At 36.9% G+C, this 16476-nt stretch overlaps 1 protein-coding gene and 1 non-coding gene across 4 annotated transcripts; both read left to right on the plus strand.

Annotated features, from left to right (window-relative positions):
* The first annotated feature begins 7396 nt into the window (after positions 1–7396).
* On the plus strand, positions 7397–7469 carry TRNAA-CGC (transfer RNA alanine (anticodon CGC)). The gene has a single exon. It is a non-coding gene; the product is annotated as a tRNA-Ala (tRNA).
* Positions 7470–7560: 91 nt separating this feature from the next.
* Positions 7561–15599, plus strand: LOC104096614 (uncharacterized). 3 transcript variants are annotated; one of them, XM_009602997.4, is made up of 12 exons: positions 7563–8040; positions 9405–9574; positions 10792–10869; positions 11324–11403; positions 11751–11853; positions 12020–12439; positions 12854–12961; positions 14392–14459; positions 14575–14662; positions 14768–14839; positions 14934–14987; positions 15084–15599. In XM_009602997.4, exons 1-12 carry the CDS (start codon positions 7623–7625, stop codon positions 15171–15173), a joined length of 1749 nt encoding a protein of 582 aa, XP_009601292.1. In that variant the 5' UTR covers positions 7563–7622; the 3' UTR covers positions 15174–15599. The 3 variants fall into 3 exon arrangements, 2 of the variants coding, with proteins under 2 accessions (XP_009601292.1, XP_009601293.1); XM_009602998.4 differs by having other exon boundaries at positions 7564–8040; positions 11751–11832; XR_001969351.3 differs by lacking the exons at positions 14934–14987; positions 15084–15599 and having other exon boundaries at positions 7561–8040; positions 14556–14662; positions 14768–14843.
* Positions 15600–16476: the final 877 nt, after the last annotated feature.

Consider the following 16476-nt stretch of genomic DNA (forward strand, 5'->3'; position numbering starts at 1 on the left):
AGGATAAAAAGTAGGGTGAATTATGATGAGGTCGAGAATCAAGATATCCCATTATTAACAGTAAACAAAAACCAGTCAAATATGATTAATCCAAACTATTCCTTTGTCAACTTTGGACCAAAACAATATTGATTTCAAGAATCACAATCTGTTAACTCCACCAAAAATAAGCCATTTATACTTCGTCCATTATTTCTCAATGGGTTATACGAAATTGGTATATGTTAACAAAAATTTCAAAGGCCAAGACCTAGCTTGACATTCTAGTGCGTGTCCATTTAGAATATTGTAAGAGCAAACAGCAGTGACCCTTTTGGACAACTTCCGACGTAGTAATTCCTTCGATAATAGCTCTAAATCATTGATCCTATCAATTTGTTGAATCAATACTCTATGAATCAAGTTTCATAGCATGCAGTTGAATCTAGAGACGAATATGACGAAATCTAGAAGAAGAAATGAAGAGAAGAGACAAAGAGAAAATGAGCATTTTTGCTTCAGCGGAAGAAGAAGAATGAATACAAAATTACAATTCTGGAGAGCACTGTTCTCTTTAACAGAATCACGTGCTCTTCACCCTCTCTAACAATATGACCCTCAAAGTTCTTTTGTCTACACTTAGGTCCCTCAATTAGTTTCTTCACTAACTAAGAACCAACTATATCGAATGTTCTTGATACTCCCCCTCAAACTGGAGAATGAAAAGCATCGAACATTCCCAGTTCGGACATTAACATTTGATGTTGAGCTACACCAAGGCCCTTGGTCATCATGTCTGCTACATGTTCTCTTGTAGAGATGTAATGAGTGGATATCATTCCATTTTTGATCTTCTCCCTCACAAAATGGCAATCAATCTCTATATATTTTGTCCGCTCATGATAGATTGAATTTGCAGTTATTTGTAGAGCTATTTTGCTATCACAAAAAACCTTTACTGGCATCTGTAAGGACACATCAAATTCCTTCACCAATCCAACTAGCCATACTAATTATGCACTAGCAGTTGCCATGCTTTTATACTCTGCTTCTGCAGAACTTCTACTTATTGTCTGTAGCTTCTTGGACTTTCAAGAAATCAGTGATCCAAGCTTGATGACATAGCCTGTCACTGATCTTCTGGTGTTTGGGCAGGATGCCCAGTCAAAATCACAATAGGCTGAAATCTCTTCTAATGATCCCTTCTTCAATAATATTCATTTTCCTGGTGACCCTTTTATATACTTCACCACTCTTATAGATGCCTCTAAGTATGATTGCTTTGGATGTTGCATAAATTGACTTAGGACCTGTACTGCAAAGTAGATATCAGGCCTGGTTATGGTCAAATAGATCAACTTCCCAATCAACTTCTGATAGCCTCCAATATATGTCAGCTCTCTTCTCCTTTGAGTCCTATATGCTTATCATAGTCAATAGTAGTAAGCTTTTGATTTTGCTCAAGAGGTGAACTTGCAGGCTTTGCACCACTGAGTCCCAATTCAGATATAAGCTCAAGTGCATACTTTCTTTGATTCAGTAGTATGACTTTATGTGATCTCATGATTTCAATTCCCAAAAAATACCTTAGTTCTCCCTAAGTCTTTGAGTTTGAAAGACTTATGTAAGGTCCTTTTAACTTCATCTATCATATCACTGCTGCTCCCAGTAATCATCAAGTCATTCACATATACTAAAACGATCACCAAGTCTGCTCCTGACTTCTTTGTGAACAAGAAATGATCATAGGCACTTAAATGTATCCTGCCTCAGTAAGAGCATTAGTCATCTTTATATTCTACTGCCTTGATGCCTGCTTGAGTCCATAAAGAGACTTAAGTAACTTGCAAACCTGAGACTCCCCCTGTCTATGAAATCCTTGTGACAAAGTCATGTATACCTCCTCATAAAGATCACCCTGCAGAAATGCATTGTTTACATCTATTTGGAATAATTTCCAACCTTTAGAGGCTGCAAGGCTAATCACAGTCCTCACTGTGACCATTTTTGCAACAGGGAAAAAGGTCTCATGGTAATCAAGACCTTCATGTTGTGTATATCCCTTAGCCACTAAGCGTGTCTTGAACCTGTCAACCTCATCATTTACCTTGTATTTGATTTTGTACACCCACTTTGAGCCAATTGCTTTCTTTTCTGGTGGCAACTCTACAATCTCCCAAGTTTTGTTAGCTTCAAGTGCCTAAATTTCTTCTTGCATAGCTTTAATCCATCTTTCATCTGTAGAGGCTTCATAGAAAGTCTTTGGTTCTGTGAGGGCAGAGAAACTGGTCAGGTATGCTTGGTAGTGTTCTGGAAAATGTGTGTAGGTAACATAATTGGAGATTGGATAGGCAATGTGTCCTGATGTCTTCCGGCTAGTAACATAGTCTTTGAGCCAAATTGTTGGTTTTGTGCCTTTGGTGGATTTTCTAAGGATAGGAGCTTCTGCATTGTTAGCAGGTTCAAATGACTGCAATTGTTGAGTTGATGCTTGTTGTTCTGGCAAATCTGCTTCAGTTTCCTCTATAATGGCTAGAGGTTCAGCTACAACATCTTCTGATGCATTTGGAATATCTGCATTTACTCCTGCTGAATCATCCAAATCTGCATCTGATGATTCTGCAGGGATTGCCTCTTCCTCCATAATTCTATTGCTTAAGTCTTCCTGATTTGCAGCAGGAACGTCATCACCATATGTTCTTGGTACATTAGTGTTCATGTCTACTGGTGCAAGAATGAACAAATCTTCTTGACAAGCTTCTTCACCTTGAAAAGGAAAAACATCTTCTCTAAAGGTTACATCATTGCTGACAAAGAAAATGTTAGATTCTAAATCAAATAGTTTGTAACCCTTTTGTGTCTCTGAATACCCTATCATTACTGCCCTTCTTGCTCTAGGAGCAAACTTATCTCCTCTAGGTAGGGTACTGGCATAACATAAACAACCAAATACTCTTAAATGGTCTATACTTGGTTGTTTACCATATAGCAATTCATAGGGAGATCTTTTATTTAAGACCTGTGTGGGTATCTTGTTGATTAGATATACTGCTGTTCTAACACATTCTCCCCAGAATCTGACTGGCATATTACTTTGAATCTTGAGTGCTCTAGCCACATCCAGGATGTGCCTCTGTTTCCTTTCCACTACTCCATTCTGTGGAGTATATGGACAACTGCTTTGATGCACAATCCCAAGTGAATTGAACAACTCACTACACTGATTGTTGAAAAACTTTGTGCCATTGTCTGTTCTCAATTTCTTAACCATTACACCAAACTAATTTTTTTACCAAAGAGAGGAAATCTTTCAATACAACAAAAACTTCACATTTTGATTTCAGCAAACAAGTCCAGGTATATCTACTACAGTCATCAACCAAAGTGACAAAATATTATTTTCTATCATAGGTTGCTACCTTGTAAGGACCCCATACATCAGCATGTACTAATTGAAACACACAATTTGAACTATTATTACTTATAGGAAAGTTCAGTCTACTTTGTTTAGCTAAGGGGCAAATCTGGCAATCCTTTTGCATCTCTAGCTTCACTTTATTCTTCAAATCCGGCAAGTGTTGCATGGCTTGTGTAGAGGCATATCCTAGCCTTTGATGCCACAGTGTGGTTGTTACTCCTTCTTTGTGAAATGAACCAGCAGTAACAACATCTCCTCTACTAAATATATAAAGTCCATTACCTTCTTTACCAATCCCCAGCACCCTGCCACTGTATAATCCCTGAAATACATAGAAATCAGGGAAAAACATGCAGAGCAACATAGGTCCTTAGTCAGCTGGACACTGAGAGCAAGCTGAACTTAAAGTTTGGCACATATAAAACATTCTTAATTTTCTGATTCTCTAGGATTGAAGTATCTCCAGCATGTGTGATTTTAGATCTATCTCTTATAGGTGTTTGCACTCCATAACTACTTTGTCCCTCTATAGGTCTAATGAAATCCAATACATTTTTGCAAAATATTATGTGGTGTGATGCTCCTGAATCTATTATCCAATCATATACACATACATTGGATACATCAGACATCAATGACATAATACCTGTCTTGTTTGAAGATCCTGTCAACTCTGATGGTCATGCACTCCTTTCTTCTAGTGAAGTTTTCTCTAATAGGTTTACCAGTTATTTGTACTGTTCTACTGTGAGATAGTTTCCTTGTGGTTGATTTCTGGTTTCAATACCTGCACTTGTATTAGCATTATTAGCAAAAGGTTTATATGTACCTAGTTGCCTTTTCTTCTTGCTTTTGAAATCTAGAGGATAACCTATTATTTTGTAGCAGTTCTCCTTCAAGTGGCCTTTATAACCACAATGCTCACAAATTAGCCCTAGTTTCTTGCCTTTGTACATCTGACCCTTCCTGCAAGCATTGTGAGTGGTTCCTTGTTTGATTCCACAACACCTAGTGTTCTTTGACTCTCCTCTTGTACAGCTACTGCATAAGCTTGATTAACTGATAGAATTGGCCTTCTCTGCAGTATATTTCTTCTCACTTGATTGTAGCTCTCATTGAGTCCCATAAGGAACTGCATCAATCTTTGCCTTACTAGATGTTCCATATACGGCCTCGATTCTACACAGTCACAAGAGGACAATGGTGCTAAAATGTCCAATTCATCCCATAAATCCTTCATTTTTGAGAAATATGAGGTAACCGACTCAGTTCCTTGCTTTAGACTTGCAATCTCAGCCCAAAGTTGATAGATCCTAGTCAAATTATCCTTATCAAATCTCTCTTTAAACTCATCCCATACCTTCTTTGCACTAGAAGCATACATGATGCTAGGCACCAATTCACTAGCTACAGTGCTACTCAACCACGAAACTACAACAGCATTGCATCTTTCCCACTGTATCTCTAATTCTCCTTTGTATAATCCTTTTACACATGTACCGTCCACAAACCCTAACTTGTTCTTCACTAACAGTGCAACCCTCACTGCTCTGCTTCATAGGGCATAGTTTTCTGGCCCTGTGAGCTTTAACGAGATCAATGATGTTCCAGGTGCATTTGAATCTCGAAGAAACAATGGGTGATTGTGAGATAGTTGTGCAATCTCATCTGTTGCCGTGACTGAGCTTAAAGTTCTGCAACTACAGTACTCCGATCTGCGCAATTACAACAATCGAGGCTCTGATACCATGTCAATTTGTTGAATCAATACTCTATGAATCAAGTTTCATAGCATGTAGTTGAATCTAGAGGCGAATATGACGAAATCTATAAGAAGAAATGAAGAGAAGAGACGAAGAGAAAAATGAGCATTTTTGCTTTAGTAGAAGAAGAAAAATGAATACAAAATTACAATTCTGGAGAGCACTGTTCTCTTCAACAGAATCACGTGCTCTTCACCCTCTCTATCAATATGACTCTCAAAGTTCTTTTGTCTACACTTAAGTCGCTCAATTAGTTTCTTCACGGACTAACAACCAACTCTATCTAATGTTCTTGATAGATCCACTCTGGTAGATAATCGGTATATTGAAACTTGACAGATGTATGTTGCAAAGCTGGTGATATCATTTTTTTGTCAAGTGAATATGCCTCTATCTCTGTCTTTGACTTAGCTCCCGCGACTGACCCAAGATCTTTAAGTCGTGGTGCTCAATTATCTTTTACTTGGAGTTGTTCAGTTTATATTTTTATAATAATAAACGTATAATTTCGGTAAAATTCAAACAGTAACCTCAATGTAAGCATGTCATTGCTTGGCTCTTACATCCATGCAAGTGATGGCATGCTTCTTGAGCGCTTAAGAGACGAGGGGGGCCAACGTACCGGTAACCGAAAGGCCATCCGGCTTTGTAACTGATCCGATCCTCGTTCTAAATTAGGGTATGATACTAACAAAAAAGAAGTCACGATAACGTGCACTTCCCAGAAGATTTAGAAGACTTAGAGAGAAAAAGGGTTTCGCAACAGTTTTATATACAGTTCAAACAATATCAAAGCGGTAAAAAGCGACATTTAGCACATCAGGCTCAAACACCTAAAAATTAGATAATAAATAAAAGTCAAGTATAACAGTTATCTAAGCTCGAAGAATTTTTTTATTGGACCAAAAGGGGTTACACAATAGGGTTGGGCATTCGATATTTCGGTTCGGTATTTAAGAATTTCGATTTGGTATTTCGGTATTCGGTTTATCAATTGTGTATACCAAATACCGTACCAAATTATTTCGGTATGGTTCGGTATTTATTATTTTGGTTCGGTACGGTTTCAGTTTAATAATCGCTAAATAAGAAACACTAACGAGTGACAACAATGCACAATTCTGTGCAACAGTGCACTGTGCACAACGATTAAGGACTAAGGAGTGCAACATCTTCACAGCGTACAATTCAAACTTCAAAGTTTCCAATTCAGAGTGCACATTGCACAATTCAAAGCTTAACTCACACAGTGCAGCAGAATTCAAAGTGCACATTGCACAATTCATAATTCTGCCTAACTCACACATTGCACAACGATTAAGGACTAAGGAGTGCAACATCTTCACAGTGCACATTGTACAATTCACAATTCTACTTAACTCATACAGTGCAACAGAATTAAACAAAAAATAGAGACTCTAACAGTGCAACAGTAGCAGCAGAATTAACTTAGTCTTAACAGTGCAACAGTAGCAACAAACTCTAACAGTAGCAACAGAATTAAATACAATGCAACAAAAACATAGAGGGCATCCCTCAATTAAAGAATGAAAAGTTATCAACCTATTGAAGAGTTAAAAATTGAAGAATGAAGGTAAAAAAATGAGGAAACCAGCAGTAGAGTTGTCGGCGCCGAGGTCGTGAAGTCGTCGTGACGTCATCTGACTCGTCTCTATCGCGTCGAGGTTCTCACTTCTCTGAGTTCTCTCTCACAGTCACAACAGCTGATCTCTATTCTCTTAGGTTAGGTTTCTCCGTTTCTGTTTCTCCCTTTCTAATTCCCTAATCCCCTATAATGAAAGACTAAAGAGGTTTCTGTTGGGCCTTATTGGGTTGGGTTGGGCTGGGGCGTTGGGCACTAGGGCAGTGTAGAGAATTAGATATACAACATATTGGGTTGGGCTGGGTAGTATAGGTCCAACATAAAATTCTTTAAAAATTCGGTATTTCGGTATACCGAAATTTCAAGATCCTAATACCGAGGACCGTACCGTTGTATCGAAATACCGAAAATGTAATACCGAATTATACCGAAAAACCCGAAACCAAAATATCGAATTAATTCGTCCGGTTCGTAATTCGGTTTTTCGGATATTATGCCCACCCCTAGTACACAAAGCTTCTTCCAGCAACTACACTTGCAACGGTGGAAATCATGTGAACTGAAAAATGAAATCCCCATATTAGATAAGCTATGCACAATCATTATGCTTAAGGCCATGAATAATCAACCATCGGGGGTGTAGCTCATATGGTAGAGCGCTCGCTTCGCATGCGAGAGGCACGGGGTTCGATTCCCCGCACCTCCATTTTCCCTTTTTCCATTTTTAGTTTTGGGCCCCGCCCTTTCCATTTCCAATGTTCCCTCCCAATAACAACCTCTCGTTCCTAATCTCCAGCTTCAGCAGATATAGTTCGCCTCGTTACACAATCTCAGCATTATCCAAACAGAAAAATCCCACATGACTCTCTGCTTGTTTTCTCCTTCCTTTCCCTGCTTCTCTTTCCCTTCCCACCGTTCCCAAAATTACTATTTTCTCCTCCCTTCTGCCGTCTATCAAACTTATTTCTCGAAAAATCTCCCTTTTTCTTACTCTTGTTCCTCAAAAACCTTCAGCTTGAAGCCGAAAGCTTCGTTGAGTGAGGCCGAGGGTGAAAACAAGGTGCAGTCGGAGTTGTTAGATGATGAATTGATTAGTCGGATTTCTGCTGCCAAAGATGCAAGTGAAGTATTGGAAATAATATCCCAAAAGATTGGGGAAAACGGTGGTGTAGTTAGCGCTTCTGATTGCTGTTTGATTATCTCCGCCGCACTTGATCGTAGTAATGCTGACTTGGCACTCTCTGTCTTTGATGCTATGCGTTCCACCTTTGATCCTGGTACATTTCATTATTAGCCCATTCTGAAAACAATTACACATTAATAATTTAACTTGAACTTTCCATTTTATCTTAATGACAAACTTTTATAACCATACAAAATATTATGACATGATCACAAATGTCAAAATTTCATTTCTTTCTTGAACTCTGTGTTAGTCAAACTATGTCATGTATAAGTTGAAATGAGGGGGTAATATTTTATGGTTTTCGTTATCCTATTCTGCGGGTTGTAGGAAGTGAGAGGTTTAGTTGTTTTAAAGAAAGGCGAATGCTTGATGGTTCTTCCAAAAGACTTGAGGAGACAGAGGTGGAGCTAGGATTTAAAATTTATGGGTTCTGAATTTGCAATCGAACCCATAACTCGTTAGTTACTGGGTTCACAATTAAGTATTTATATATATTTAATAGATTTTCTAACACAAATACAAATGTCTAAGCAAAAAGCTACTGGGTTCGTCCCCGTAGGTAACACTCTCCCTCCGCCACTGTGAGGAGATGTAACTGATCGCAAAATATATTTCGAATAATGCAAAGTTTTGTGTGCTGTTTGTGACATCTAAGTAAGTGGGGGTTGCTTTCGTGGGGTGAACTTTGTTCATTGTTTCCATCTGAAGTTGGAACTTAGATGTATTTAATGCGACGTGACTAAATGACTATTTAACTCGCATGTTGAAGGCAAATATTATTCTTAAGGAAGTGATTCCATGGCCTTTCACAATATATCTTGGCAATGAAGCACCTGCTATGATCATTGCTTTTTGGTATCAAAGGAAAAAACACAACTTTTGTGTTACTCGATGACTTGTGAATTTGATAAAAACTTTTTCAAGATCATTAGAAGTTACTCTTATCCGTTTCAAGTTGTTTGACACCATTCAGTTTATATATAACTTTCTCAACTTTCAAGACTTTAAGTTCATTAAATAATCTTAATTTTAAATGATAATGTGAATTTTCTTGAGCAAACTAACATTTCAATCTATTATTTTAATATTTTGTTCCAATATCACTAATACTATAAATAAGTCAAATGAAGATCTTAAACTTCATCTTCATCAAAACATCTTAAAATTCATGTCCCTTAACCTTCATATTAAATGGAATGGTGAGAGTATGAACTATGCATCCGTCCCCCCTCCCCGATAGGAGCGGAATCACTGCTGTGAGCAAGCTCCTTAGATAATAAAGTTAAGCTTTCAGATATGAGGATGAGATGAATAAAAGATATGGAACTGTCATCGGCTCATCGCAAGTTGTTATGATATGCAGTACTGTCTCTCACTATGATTCTCTTGTATCTTTCTGATCGTTTTTCATTGATATCCCAAATTATTGATTCACTTGACTTGCCCATATTTAAGGGACAACTGGTTTAGACAGAGGCCTGTCCTATGATAGATGGAGGTGGTCAAGGCCAGATGTTACTACATATACCTTGTTAGTTCGAGGACTTGCAACAGTGCTGAGGGTTTCAGACGCCCTTAGAATCATCGCCACTGTTTGTCGAGTGGGCATTTATCCTAGTGAAGAGGTTAGTAATTTCTTCACCCACACCAACTTGCTTTTGTTTTAGTCTGCTCTAAGTATCTTAATGTGTTAGAGTTGTGCACTTTGGATATGATACACAGTTGATCATCTCTCTGTATGAGCACCAAGCCAGTATGAAGAATTTTCTGTGGTAGATTAAATGTATTACGACTATTCCATCCAGATAAGTAGTTCATTTTGAATCAGTAATGTCATTACTTTCGTACCTGATAAACCACTTTGGAATTTTGGATGAGAAAAATGCAAGGAATGAACTATGTATTTATAAGTTTATTCATAGGTAAAACATGCTATACAAGAATTGTATGGATCACTTAACTTTCAGTTCTACCCTAGACAGTATAACTATATGAATCATCATTCTATCTTGTTAACTTTGTTTACTTAGTCAAGATATGAGTTTGAATCTATAAATGTTTTACTTATATTTGTAGTTGTCGTATATTAACAGCACACTAGCGCACATCTTCCTTGAAAAAATGATGGGACAACTGGTTGTACAATAATAGTCAATTAAAAGAGTTGATCTGAAGTCTTACATGCTTAGCTTGTTGATCTGAAGTCTTATATGTTTAGTTTATTCTTATATTTTCAACCACTTGTCTTTTAAAGTGCGATATAGTACTTTTCTACCATAAATTCTTGTATTTGCAGTTGGCTGAAGGAAAAACACATTCCCCGTTTCTCTTTCTTTGTCTCAATTTTCTAATGAAATAAGTTTCAATTTCAGTTCTTAATTTAAATGGAATTGTCCTACATTCAAATGTCTTCCATGCTAGACAATCCCATATACTGTCCTGGGTATAAATGAGTTGTCCTTTTATGTCCTGTGGTATGATACCAATGCTGTCAGAGCAAATTTAAGCCCACTTAGATTAATAACGTTTCCGCTAGAAATCCTAACGCGTAAGATTTCAAAGGTAGGCTATACTCAAAGAACTTTTATGATCAATTTTCCTCTGAAATTTGGACACTCTTCTCTCAATAGGGAAAATAAACTTGCTGGCATCTCACTGATATTACTCAAGAATCTGCTATTGGTAATTTTATCCTTATCAATCACATATCGAAATGTGGGAAGGTATAAGAAGACTCATGAAAAAATCTTTTTCGAATTAATTAGAGTATGGGTTCTTTTTACTCAGCTTTTATTGTCGTTTGATTACTCATAAAGTAACATGCAACTTTGGTGTCTAGCAGGTTCTCTTCGGCAAAGTCGTGCGATGTCCAAGTTGCATGATTGCTGTTTCTGTTGCTCAGCCACAAGATGGTATCCAGGTAGGCGAAAAAGTACTCAAGATTGTATGGGTTCTTTACAATAAAATGTTGTTAGTGGTAATTTGAGCTGCTTAGGATCAACCAACGAGTTCCACAGAGGATAGAGTTGGCTTGCTGGCTATACTTATTTACCAGTTTCTGGCCACAATAAAAAGATATGATGTTTTGAGGTGGTTTAAGAAAAGGCAATTTTAGTAGTCTGTTTCTTGTTATGATGAATAGTTTGTTGTTGCTATTGAGAACAGATGCTCCTCTGCATGCAATTTATACTAGGCATTGCTGATCAACCTGGTCAGTTATTGTGTGGATTATGTATAAACAAAAACATTCCATCAGTCTTATGGAATACTAAACCATTTTAACATAATCATTACAGTAGTTTCTCCACTTTTAACTTCAGTTTGCCTCTTGTAGTTTATTTCTAGTACATGACGTAAGAAACCCACTTCTGCAGGTTGTTTCCTGTTCAAAATGCCGCTACCAGTATGAGCTCGTTTCAGGCAACATTATTAGTATAGAGTCAGAAGAAATTAGGTTGGTTTTCTTTAGCTACTGTGTGATCCATTGTCTTTTGATTGAAGCGGTTGTACTTCATTAAAACATCGAAAGGAGACTCTGTACCAATTATTTCAAATTATAAACATATCACCAAAAAATAAAAAGTCAAGCAACACTCAGACAACTGCATGATTGTTTTTACACTATTTATTTTTCGATTTTTCATCAAGGTCAGATGCTATTCTTTTTATTTCAGTGCTTAGGTCAAACATATTATTACTAATTTACTCTTGTTCTGATGTTTGTCATGAGAAGTATGTTAGTGTATGGTGTTGATCCTGGGACATTCACTTTTTCTAAGGTTCTCCTCCTGCCGAACGCAGCATGGAAATTCCTGCATGGAGAAGGGGACTAAGATTCCTGCCAATGAAACAAAACATTCCAGCTGCTGTTCATTCTATTGTGGTACATTTCTTTTGGAAGATTGTATGTCAGTAGTATTTTCTAGTTTCTCCACCTTCACCTGGATCTTTTCTACTTTTTTCCTGTAATGGAGTTCTTACTCCTATTATTTTGAGACAATTCTTATCGACCAAACTTTTCATATTTCTTAGAAGAGGCTTCTTGAAATCAATTCTACCACTTTCTGTAGGTGGAGACCCCATCTGGGATGGCACGGACACACAGATTTGCTACTGAAACAGTTGATCTTCCTGCACAAGAAGGTGAGAGAGTGACCATTGCTGTAGCAGCACCACCAAATGTTTACCGAGAGGTGGGTCCGCTAAAGTTTAATCCTAAAGCTCCAAACGTCTACCCAGGAGAGCCTTTGTGCTTGACTAACCATAGAGATGGCCGTGCATCACCCTTACTCAGAGCGCCCAAAAAAGATAAAGGCCCATCTTTATTAAACCCTTCTATCCTCGTTCCTCTCCTTGCTGTATTTGCCACTGGAGATGCTGCCTCTGGAATGATAGATCCCAACTTGCCTCAGATAATAACAGTTGCTGCAGTTTCCTCAATCACTCTTGGGGCCACTTTAAATAATCTGGTTTTCCCCCAACTCAGCAAGGTATGCTATTTTTTTTTTTTCTTTTTAATTTCATGGTTGAAGGATGATATCTGAAATCTGTATTCACAAGTTTATTTAAGATTTCGACAAACACTCCTTCTGGGGTTCCCCAACCCACACGCAAAGAAAAAGGAGAGCAGAAACTACAAAGGAAAGGAGAACACAGAAACTATCTTCCTACATTCACATTTTGCACCTGCCTTTCTTTTTCCCTATTGCATTAAGTCAGAGAAGTAAAAATTATAGGTTGAGTTTCTTTTTATAGAATGGTCATATTTGCTTTGCTGGAGTTTGTTCCTATACACGCCCAAATTATCCTTTTTATTATAATGATCCTTTGTAGTCTTGTATAGCCTTTACAAGATACTGCAGAAGTTCGGCAGAAACTTATTTTTCTCTACTTTTTGGTGATAGCTTCCTCAGAGATTAGTTGATACCATTGCCATCAGGCAGCAACTCTTATCTCAGTATGATGTGCTCCAATCACGGATAAAGGAGTTGAAAGTATCTGCCGAGAATGAGGTATACTTCTCCTGTGCAACTGTGTTAAGTCACTTGTTCTCTGGTAGCATTTACATCCAACAAGCTCTCAATGAATTTCCTGCCAGGTCCCTGAAAAGATAAAAGGCAACTGAAATAAAAAAGAAAGAATAAGAACTGTGATAGGTTTGCTAAGTCGCCTTGTTTCACACCTGCATACTTGGGTTGACAGCCACATGCTTTCGCACTTCCTTTGTCCATTGATGACTAGAACTTTCCAAATAGTAAGTAGGGGCTAGGGTTGATATCTTCTTAAAAAGTCATTTTGGCTAAATCTACAAAGAAAAAATTATGCACCCACTGCCACAAAGGAATAGGTGGTGCAGTATAGAAGATTCTTAGTGTCGATTCATAAGGAAATTTTGTCAGTTCAAATCATTCCAACAACATTTCCATTTTTTTAAAGATTTGTTTTTCTGAAAGTCAATTCTCCGCCTCTGGCCCTTGGCATAGATGAGACACTTAAACGAAGATAGTTATAAATAACACTTACATGTTTGAGTTCAACAGCTAGCTGTTTTGATGGGACGAAAGCATTTCTATTATTGATGCTCCTGTGTTCTTTTTAAAAATTGTTTAATGCCTTTTGATTTTATACTTCGTTCATTTTATATGTTAGTTCAAAAGTAGGCAAACAGGTTCTATAGTGATTGCCTTAAGGGGATCTTTATCAATGCTTTTTCTAGGCAAAAGCAATTGCTTAAAGATATTGACTCGTTAGTTGGATATTCCATTGTCACAACCTCATTCCTTTGTACCTCTCTCTCTCTCTCTCTCTCTCTCTCTCTCTCTCTCTCTCTCTCTCTCTCTCTCTCTCTCTCTCTCATACATAAAAAACCTAGTCATTCACTCTTGAGTCTCATCAATGAATTACCTTGTTCTCTGCTATTGCTCCATTGCCCTGTTAACGATTGTCGAGTGAACTTTGTGACCTGCATCTGCCTCTGGTTATACATATATGGTTCTATTTCTTTTGTAGAAAATTTTAGTTGGCAGTTAGTTTTGTACTTAAAAAGGAATTCTTATCTGTTTTAGAAAAAGTAGGAAGCAGCATAATGTTACCATAAAGTCGTGCGAATACCATTGATATTTTTATTCGTAAAGTCCTCTCATTTTGCTGTCAAAATTCCCATGCACCAGAATTCATGCTTGTGGAACATATGCATTGTCCTTAAATATTATTTGTCTCGCTCATTAATTATTATTGAGTTTGCTATCACCTTCCATTGAGTGTTAAAACATGGTCTGCATAAAAAGGCAATATCTTTTTTATGAGTTCATCTTTAAACAAGTTCAATGACATAGATTTGCATCATTAGTTGATTTCTAGAAGCACTCCGGAATCAACCCCTTGTATGATTTATTGTCTTGACCGTGTGTTTTGAAGTAAAGTCTGTTTACTCATTTTGCAGGTCTGGATGTTGGCTCGCATGTGCCAACTGGAAAACAAAATCTTTGCTGTTGGAGAACCTTCTTATCGGTAAAGCCTCTTAAATCTCTTATACCTTTGTTTTTTATTATTATTAACTTATGTTTAGACTAAAATGTGCATGCTTGTTTTGTCACTCATTACAAGGCTTTCTCTATGATTTAAGGGCCCGGAGAAGTAGGGTGAAAAGGGTGCGCGAAAGCTTGGAAAGATCCCTTAGGAGAAGGATCGAGCTGATTGAAAGCTATGCAAGAGTGAGTTATCTTTCCAGAAATGCCCGGTTGGATCATTTTAAAGTCAAATACTACCATGTAACATGAATTCTGGAATTTATGAATAATATGCCTTGTCTATTGCAGATTTCTTCCATCATAGAAATTGAAGTAGAGATGGATTCAGATGTTCTTGCTGCTGAAGCAGCAGGGAATGCGGTAAGGATCATTTTGCTCGAATTTAGACATTCCCTTTTCTTTAAACACGTGTAAACTATAGTGGAGGTATTTCTTTCTTCTTTACTTTATGCAGGAAAATATTGCTGAACAAATACAACAAATAATGGAGCTTGAAAATCTTGAGGAAGTATGTGTCGTTTACTAAGTACTGTGTTTATTATAATAACCAGTTTAAACACCATTTAGTCTTGGCATTGATACTGTAATTCGTCCATTATTGCAGAAATGGATAATCCAAGCAGAGGCAAACGATGAGGCCGAAAGGCTTCTTAGTTCTGAACCCATAACTACAGAAACGATTTTAGAAAGATGATAACTACTGTGCATAATTGTACCAAGAGTAAATATCCAACCTTACTGGTTCATTTCATTGTATTTGGCAATTTGTTATCGACGTATGCTGGATCAAACAGATGTTCATTTCTGGGTTTCATACGTTATCATTACCAGAGGCTTTCATAAGTTTAATAGCCAGAGATTCTGAAGTTTTCAATTAGGAATGGTCGTAAAGGGAAGAGAACTTGTATCACAAGGGATTCTCAGAACTCACAAGTGATCCATACTTTACGGCTCATTTATCTTTCTTTTGTTGATCTGTAAAGATATTGTTTATTGGGAAAAAAAAACAGAAAAAGAAGAACAACAGAAGATACATCATGTAAACTCTTTGGCGATTATTTGTGTAATTCTTGAAATTGCAACTCTTTTGAAGTTCGTACTTTTTTAGTTTAAAGCAAAATTTGTAGAAAAATGTTTACAAGTTTAAACATTCTGAAGTTGTGGTTTGTATGTATGTTTCAAGTGAAGTTCAAATCCTCGACTTTTACTTACAAACCTTCAGCTTTTACCGATCTTTCTCTCTCTTTCTTTTTCCAGAAAATAACTATCCAAAAGGAAGAGAATGTTGTTGAAATAAAATTCCGACGCTCCACCATTTCTTCTCTTACGGGGTCGTTTGGTATGAGATATAAGAAGGTATAGTGTTCGTATAAAAAATTAATATCACCTTAATACTTTGTTTGGTTAGCAAACGACCCCGTAACTTATACCTTGTAGAGTGTGGGGTAATTAGAGTCGGAATAACTTATACCTTCTTCTTAAAAATTATGCAATTATCATTTTAATACAACATACTAAACATTGGATAAAAAATAATATCACGATAACTAATCACAGCATAACTAATCACAGCATAACTTATCACAGCATAACTAATCCCAACATAACTAATCACATCATAACTTATCCAAGCATAACTTATCCCGGCATAAGCCGTATTCAAACCAAACGACCCCTTAGTATTTACTTTTCTTATTTCATTTTACATAACACTCTTTATATTTTAAATTTGTTTCAAAACGATTGACATTTGTTAATATTGATTTTTTTAAACTTTGGCCTTTGCATTTTATCTTTAATAAGATATTTTGTATTCACAGTAAAGTCATGACATATTTATAGCCTGTTTTGCCAAGATTCTCCAAGCTGAAAAGTACTTTTTTTTTATTTTAAAAAGCACTTTTTTTTCAAAGTTGAAGTGTTTGGCCAAGCTTTTAGAAGGAAAAAAATGCTATTGAGTAGAAGCAGAAAAAAGTAGTTTCTTCCCAGAACCACTT

The sequence above is a fragment of the Nicotiana tomentosiformis genome, chromosome 12, assembly GCF_000390325.3.
Source record: "Nicotiana tomentosiformis chromosome 12, ASM39032v3, whole genome shotgun sequence".
Taxonomy (NCBI): domain Eukaryota; kingdom Viridiplantae; phylum Streptophyta; class Magnoliopsida; order Solanales; family Solanaceae; genus Nicotiana; species Nicotiana tomentosiformis.